The 8,350-nt window shown below is 46.6% G+C and overlaps 1 protein-coding gene across 1 annotated transcript in view; it reads right to left on the bottom strand.

Annotated features, from left to right (window-relative positions):
• The window catches only part of LOC108786526 (carnitine O-acetyltransferase-like), a 36,840-nt gene extending 36,674 nt beyond the window's left edge, over positions 1-166 (bottom strand). The window contains exon 1 of the mRNA XM_018555844.1: positions 3-166. Coding sequence (XP_018411346.1) covers positions 3-32 — 30 coding nt within the window. The 5' untranslated portion in view covers positions 33-166. The remainder of the gene's footprint in view (positions 1-2) is intronic.
• Positions 167-8,350: the final 8,184 nt, after the last annotated feature.

Below are 8,350 nucleotides of genomic sequence, written 5' to 3'. Positions count from 1 at the left end.
ACCGTGGCCCTGAGGGGGGCTGTGTTGTACATCAGATTTCGGAGCAAGGTCCCAGCTGCCCCCCCTCCCGGACACAGAGAGAAGCTACCCCTGGGGTAGTGTAGTACGCCTGGAAGAGTGTTGTTGGAGGGGGGGGGAAGGGCCTGAGTGTCATGGGAGGGACACATTCACACTTCCTGGTGCTGGGTGGAGCTGCACGTGTCCAGTTTGTAATTGTATACGTGTGGAGGATCATGGGACGTGGTGCACCATGCCTGCGTCCTTGCCAACATTTCTAATATGGCTTCCGCAGACACTTTGCTGCTGCAACGCTTTATCAGAGCTGTTAATGGCTATAGTTTAGGGGCAGATGCATGTGCGCAGAGGTGCATTTTTTGTAGCGTTGTCATGCGTCAAACTTGCGCTTCCTTTGTGCATTGGCATGCATTGTTGTGCGTATTCAATGCGTTTTTTACTTTATGACTTGGAGTGGATGGAGTAAGGGCTTGTTCCCACCACCTCCAGATCTGGATGCCTTTCTGCAAACGCATGAATGCAAATTTTGTATGCGTTCTGGTGCTAATTTTGTACTCAATTGTTTTGCTTGGGTTTTAAGCGCGTTCAATGCGTTCTGGTGCATTTACATGTGTTTAAATGCCATCTTAGTGCGTTCCAGAGAAACACGCTCTCGAACACAGTGGTACCCATCAGTGACGCATCCCAGCTGTGCCCGTCAGTGACGCATCCTGTCTTCTGATTTTGCTGAGATGCGTACTTTCATTTTGAACAGCACCCTAATGCATTAAAGGAACACACCTCTGATGGCACTTCGGTGCGCCATGGAGCACAGCGTATTTTCTGGTGCATGTGCAACCCAGTCAAATGAATACGCCGCCTTAAAGAGACCCTGTCATCTTTATTTCAACAAGAATCTTCCCATAAGATTATATGTATATCTAACCTCCCGTGTGTAGACATCCAAAAGCCCTGAGACTGCTGCTGGTCGCCACCATCTTGGCTGTGATGTCGGCAGCCCCAGCAGACTCAGAGCTGTCACTCATGTGACCCTCTATAGAATTGACCTTCCTTCTTTCCCCGAGAGGTTATATAGGGAGGTGAAAAGAGGGGGTGAGGAGCTGGGCCAACACAGATAGTATTGACTCTCTTGTAGTCAGATTTTGTAGCACGTTTTAAGACACCTGGCAAGTACACAAAGAGTCATTCATGTGAAGAAAAAAAGACTGCAACTAACATTTAACATATTTAATTTTTGTGCTATTCCCTAAATGTTTTTACGTTGGTGACAGGGTCTCTTTAATTCAATGCACATGAATGCATCAGATTGGATATAGTCGAATGGGTCTCAAAGTGCCAATGCCAGAGGGCCAGCGTAATGACTAGGCAGTAGTAGGAAAGGGTCAGCAATGGCAGCTCTCATTAAAGTGTACCTGTCATGAGAGTATTATGGGGGTTTCTATTGCTGACCTTTCTCTGCTAGTTGCCTGACTGTGTCTGGTGGTTCCACTACATCTAATGTCATACACCCAGAACAAGCATGCAGCAAGTGAGTGTCGGAAACCTTGATAGCTTTTCAAGGTCACAGACTGAAAACACTGAAGCCTGGGCATCAGAATGACAGACAGGCAACCAGCTTTGTCAGGAGGTTAGTCATTTCAAAACAAGTTTCATTTAAAGAGGGACTAAACTCTGGAAGCTCTGCCCCACCCCCCCAAAAAAAAAAAGACAGGCCGAGGGCAGAGTACTAGTCCCCAGTATAGCCTGTGGTCTCCCTGCAGCTGATCCCCATGGAAAAGTGTGGAGATGCCCAGCTGTGTGAAGACGGCCATCTTGGTAGAGGCAGGGCTTTCCTTCCTCATGTGAGAGCCTCCAGCAAGGAGAACAGTGAGCAGCACAATAGTGACATCCCCAAATCTCACTCCAAAGATCCTGAGGCTGCAGTGCCTGAGAGCACACACTGCAGATATACAGCTATGAGGCTGTAGGTATAGGAGTGCCTAGGCAAAGGAAGTGCACTGCTTTTTTTTCCAAGAGGAATTCCAGACAAAAGTGACATTTTCAGGGTACTGCTCAGGCACATTTAACATTTCCCTATAACATAACTTATATATATATATATATACACACACATATATATATAAAACTAGGGTTGTACCGATACCGATACTAGTATCGGTGCCAGTACCGATTAATTGGGCAAGTACCAATCCCCCTAACGGAGCATCCGGTGGCGAGTCATTACACACCGCCCAGCTTCCTGAGTGGCCTGGGAAGCAGGCTCCATGCTCCATCGTCACCAGGGAGCATGAAGCTTGCTTCCCGGGCAATCAGTAAGCCGAGGGATGGGTAATGACTTGCCCGCTGGCTTTCTGATTGGCTGGGAAGCCGGTGTTCTGTCGATAGTAAAAACTTATCGAGTTGTGGGACCGCATGACTTCCGGTTTCCTTAGAACTACGAGTTTTGGGCAAGAAATTTGTTGTGCACGAGCGCCATCCGCGGCATTGCCCTATACACATACGCCAAAGCAATAAAGTAATAAAATGAAGTGGGATCATAGTATCATAGTAATCAAGCAGGTTATTTATCTCCTGTGCCCCACTCAATATGGCCGCCGCTTGAGTGGGGCACCTGAGATAAAGAACGTGCTGGCTTACTGTCATCCTAGATAATTTTATTACTTTATTGCTGTGGTCTATGTGTATAGGGCAATGCCGTGGATGGCGCTCGTGCACAACATGTTTTGTGTGCAAACCTCGTAGTTCTGAGAAAACCGGAAGTCATGCGGTCCCACAACTTGATAAGTTCGTACTTTTGATCGATCATGCGGTCCCAGAACTCGATAAGTTCGAACTTTCGATCGATCACCGGCTCCATCCTCCCTCGTCACTTGGTGATCACTTGGTGATGAGGGAGGATGGAGCCAACTTCACGGCCTATCAGGAAACCAGGTGGCGTGTAATGACTCGCCGCCCAGCTTTCTAATTGGTTGAGAAGCTGGTCAATCAGGAAGCCGGGCAGTGAGTCATTACCTGCCTCCCTGGCTTCCTGATTGGCCAGAAAGCCGGCTCCATGTTTTCTCATCACCTGGTGATAAGGTAGCATGGAGGTGGCTTCCTGGCCAATCAGGATCCCGGGCATCGTATAATGACTTGGCGCCTGGCTTCCGGATTGGTCAGGAAGCTGGCCAATCAGGAAGCCAGGTGGCGAATCATTACCCGCCCCCCAGCTTCCTGATGAGCCAAAAAGTCGGTGCCATGCTTCCTCATCACCTGGTGACAAGGGAGTATGGAGGCGACTTCCTGGCTAATCAGGAAGCTGGGCGACGAGTCATTACACGCCGCTAGGCTTCTTTGATGGGACTTCCGCTATTGGTATTTGGTATTGGCGAGTACCAAAAAAAAAAATACTCGATACTGAAAAAACTGTATCGGTGTATCCCTAATAAATACAACCCTAATAGAAAATAGAAAACATATCAAATGTACCATTTTAGGAAAAAATGAAGGTAATTTTGAAATTGATGGCAGAATGTTAGTGTGTTAGTTAACAGAGTACACTAGACCTCAAACACCTAATCCATATAACAGAGAGTATAGACCAGTATTAACCCAACTTCGGCCCTCCAGGTGTGGTGACACTACAAATCCCATAATGCACCTACCTCTAGAAGCCATGTGTTCTATCAATAGTCCAAACTTGTCGAGTTGTGGGACTTCATGACTTCCGGTTTCCTTAGAGCTACGAGGTTTGGGCAAGAAATTTGTTGTGCACAAGCGCCATCCGCGGCATTGCCCTATACACATACACCAAACCAATAAAGTAATAAAATTAAGTCAGGTCACAGTAATCAAGAAGGTTATTTATCTCCGGTGCCCCACTCAATATGGCCGCCGCTTGAGTGGAGCACCTGAGATAAATAACGTGCTTGATTACTGTGATCCGACTTCATTTTATTACTTTATTGGTTTGGTGTATGTGTATAGGGCAATGCCGCGGATGGCGCTTGTGCACAACAAATTTCTTGCCCAAACCTCGTAGCTCTAAGGAAACCGGAAGTCATGCGGTCCCAGAACTCGATAAGTTCGAACTTGCGATCGATATCCATGCCTGTGGCTACTAGACTCTTGCAATGCCGCATGGGACTTGTAGTTCGACCACAGCTGGAGGGCCGGAGTTTGACCACCCCTGGTGTAGGCCATCCTCATACCGGTCATACAGACCTAAGAAATGAGCTGTCGTATATTAGGTGCCGTTGGATGGTTCAGTCTCCGGCATCTACCCACAATGTAGCATGACATGTTTGTGCTTTGTAAATGATGGATAATAATGATGATGTTTTGTTAGATTTTGCTTGCTGTGTCGCAAGCGAGCGGACGATTTCAGCTAATAAATAACTTGAGACAAATACATACACTACAACATGGAGTGCATGACAAAGCAGGCGATAAGGGTGTGTAAACACGGTGAAGGACACTTGTAGTACAGATAGTGTGACACAACAGAACTTCTGAGAAGGGTGATAAACACTCATACCTGACCTACACAGGGTCAACGAGTCATATCCCCCTGTCTATGCTTGTGTGCAGGACTCCGCGCTGCAACACACCAACTACGGCCGCCATACACCGCTCAATTTTTCTCTCATTCATCCCGCGAGGAGTCGTTTTCCCCGTCCACATTGTTACCATTGCTGGCGTCTATTGTATTCAGGCACCGCGGCTCCTCAATATGCATTTTCCTTTTCTTGGAGTGGGCTTAGTTACCAAGTTCAATTGCCATCACAGTAAACATCCAGGTGCTTCATTAAAAATATGCTTGTATATGAATGGCGCCTCAGGGAACATGTTTCCATATGTCATATGTTATATATTGCACTGAATAGACCATGATGTATGTTATATATGATATGTATGTAAGGCTAGGTTCACATATCGTTGATCCCAGGACGCGCAGCCCCATTGATTTCAATAGGGTTATATTCGCGCGGCAATAGCTGAAAAAAAGGTACATGTACCTTTTGTTGTGACACCGACCGCACGGTTTTTTCAACCTCGATCGTGCGCGATTTCACCCACGGTATTGCATAGGGAAACCGCGGGATCTGCCTGGCGCAACTGTGGTACGATTAGAAAATAATGGCACTTCCAGTAGGATCGGCGGTGGTGTGCGATTCCGTGACCGCGCGGTTTTGTGCACGATTGCCGCCCGGTCATGGATCGTCCTAGTGTGAACTTAGCCTTAGGCCTTGTTCACACCATCCTCAGCCAGAAACACCGGCCGCACGGGAACGCAAGGCACATCAATGCCTGCGGTCCGGCCCGAAAAAATAGTGCTTGCAAAATTTTTTCGGACCGAACCGCACGCATTGATTGATGTGCCTTGCGTTCCCATGCAGCCGATCGCATTGCGGCCAGGGAGCGTGGCTGCGGTGCCAATCACTTCAACGCATGAGGGCGGGTGCAATAGCCAGCTTGCTATTGGATATTGCAAATTGAAATAGCCAATAGCAATCTAGCTTTTTCATTCCTATGCTGTTTTTTTTTTTTATTCTTCCGGCAGCAGCTGTCAGAATGCTAAAAAACAAACAAACCAGCAGATATCAAAGAAGCTATTGCTTCCCGTGGTATCTACCATCATTTCAGTGAGGTGCCTGAAATGAGAAGGGCACCTCACTGAAATTGCTTTTTTTCAGGTTGGGATCTGTGCAATAGCGAGTGACTACAGGCATCGGAGACACGTTGTTGTCACCACGAGGAGAACACAGATGTCCCGATGATCACATTGCAGTGATTATCGGCCTGTTTCTGGTTGGCCTCCCGTGTCTTGTATGTTCAGAGATCTGGGAGATCCCAGGAAGTTACGCCGCTGTCGGTGGGCAGGAAATACGATGATTTTTTTTACGGCAAAGGGCACAACTGGCAGATGCCGCATCCCAATCTGAAGCGAAGAAGGTTGCCATGGCTACCAAGATGAATGAATGGTTCTTTACTTCTGTGCCTGAATCAATTTCCACATGGGAGGCTCAGCCCTAGACATTAACACTCCTGGGGGTCAGCAAATACGAATACAGGGCAATGTTTTCTAGTAGCCCCTGGCAGCCAATCAGCTTTTATTTGCTCGTTCGCTGGAAGCCGCTGAACTGGAAATAGTTGCTATGAGTTATGATTATTCGCTGTTCTTCATCGTGCTTATTAATGCTAAATGCCAAAAGATTTGTAAAATAACTTTTATAGCTCTTAGGATCCATTCACCACTGCTGTGCTATGGGGCTGCCTATGGGGCGTGACAACCCTTTCCAGAGGCTGCCATTCTGCAAACGGTACCACTGCCCCGCCTCTTGCCTACCTATTGGAGGAAAGAACATCCTTACAGTGTTTGCGCCCATCATGTTCACCGAGGGCAAGAATCTAATATAAAAGGGGTCTCTAAGAGCTCGTTCACACCAGCCCCATGGGGCACTTGCCCAACCATTGGTGTGCATGGGCCCTTGAGCAGATTGATGCTGTATTTTCATTATCATGCCTCATTTTCTTTCTTTTAATAAAGTTTTCTATGCCCGGAAAGGTTTCATCTCACAGATCAGCTGAACTTACAGCTGGCACCTTGATTGATTGTGTTTTATTTTTTATGTAAAACTCAGGCAAATATTATTGCAGAGGTTTCTTTCTCCTAAAAAAATACAGCTGGCTTCAGGTCAAAAGGTCATCAAGTGCAGGGCAGAGGCAAGTTAGAAGATTAACTGCAGGTCAATGGCAAGTTAGAAGATCACCTGCAGGTCAGAGGCAAGTTAGAAGATCAACTGCAGGTCACATACAAGTTAGAAGATTAACTGCAGGTCAATGGCAAGTCAGAAAATCAACTGCAGGTCAAATGCAAGTCAGCAGATCAACTGCAGGTCAGAGGCAAGTTAGAAGATCAACTGCAGGTCACATACAAGTCAGAAGATCAACTGCAGGGCAATGGCAAGTCAGAAAATCAACTGCAGGTCAAATGTAAGTCAGCAGATCAACTGCAGGTCAAATAAAATCCAGGGGGTCAATTGCAGGTTAAAAGCAAATCAGAAGATCAACTGCATGTCAAATACAAATTAGAAGATCAACTGCAGGTCAAATACAAGTCATAAGGAAGTCAACAGCAGGTAAAATGCAAGTCAGAAGATCAACTGCAGGTCAAATGCAGGCCAGAAGGTCAGCTGCAGTTAAAAAAAAAAAACAAGTCAGAATTTACATCTGGCACAGGAGGCTATTTTTTGAAATTTGGCAAATATTATTGCAGAGGTTTCTTTCTCCTAAATATATGTCTTGCTCGGGTCAGAAGATCAACTGCAGGTCAAATGCAAGTCAGAAGATTAACTGCAGGTCAAATGCAAGTCAGAAGATCAACTGCAGGTCAAATGCAAGTCAGAAGATCACCTGCAGGAAAAAAAAACAAAAAACAAGTCAGAATTTACAGCTAGCACATTGAGCTATTGATTTTGCTTTATTTTTTGAAAATTCAGGCAAAAATTATTGCAGAGGTTTCTTTCTCCTAAAAAAATATGTCTGGCTTCAGGTCAGAAGGAGATTGACTGCAGGTCAAAGGCAAGTCAGAAGATCAGCTGGTTTCGGGCCGGTGGTAGGTGAGCAAACTTAATACATAAATTCAGGGAACCAAATCTTTTTCAGCACATTTCGGGTTTGCTTAGATATCTTCATTCAGATGTGTGCAGCATTCAGAATACATTCATTGTGTGATTAGATTTTACTTCTCCAGTCACATGAAGGAAGTGCAATCTGCTGAAATAAAATGAGATTGATCTTATTTACTAATCACTTTGCTCATTCTTGTTGTTCATTTCACCATCATCATCATTCAATGAGTTGCCTGTTTCTGGATGTATCTTTGGTGACAGGTTCTCTTTGAATGATAAGCTGTCAGGGGGAGGTTGGACGGTTGGAAGCGGCCTGTCAATCACGTTGTTAGGGAAACCGGGGGCGGAAGTGACGAGCTGGTCGAGGGGCGGGGCTTGTGCGGGGTATCTGCTGACTGCAGGCAATGTAAACAAGGGAAGGGGAGAGACAGTTTGGGTTGAGGAGAGACTGCCAGAGACAGGGAGGAGAGAGAGGACAATGCACGGTCACTGAGGAGAGAGAGGGGACACTGCACAGACACTGAGGAGAGAGAGAGGGGACACTTGCACAGGAGAGAGACGGGACACGGCACGGGAGAGAGAGGGGGGACACTGCACAGGAGAGCATACTACAGAGGCACTGAGGAGAGAGAGAGCACACTGCACAGACACTGAGGAGAGAGAGCACACTGCACAGACACAGAGGAGAGAGAGCACACTGCACACACACAGAGGAGAGAGAG

Source organism: Nanorana parkeri, unplaced genomic scaffold (genome assembly GCF_000935625.1).
Source record: "Nanorana parkeri isolate BGI_ZX_2015 unplaced genomic scaffold, ASM93562v1 scaffold215, whole genome shotgun sequence".
Taxonomy (NCBI): domain Eukaryota; kingdom Metazoa; phylum Chordata; class Amphibia; order Anura; family Dicroglossidae; genus Nanorana; species Nanorana parkeri.
Note: the sequence above shows the minus strand (reverse complement) of the source record. Positions and strands in the feature narration are given on the sequence as shown.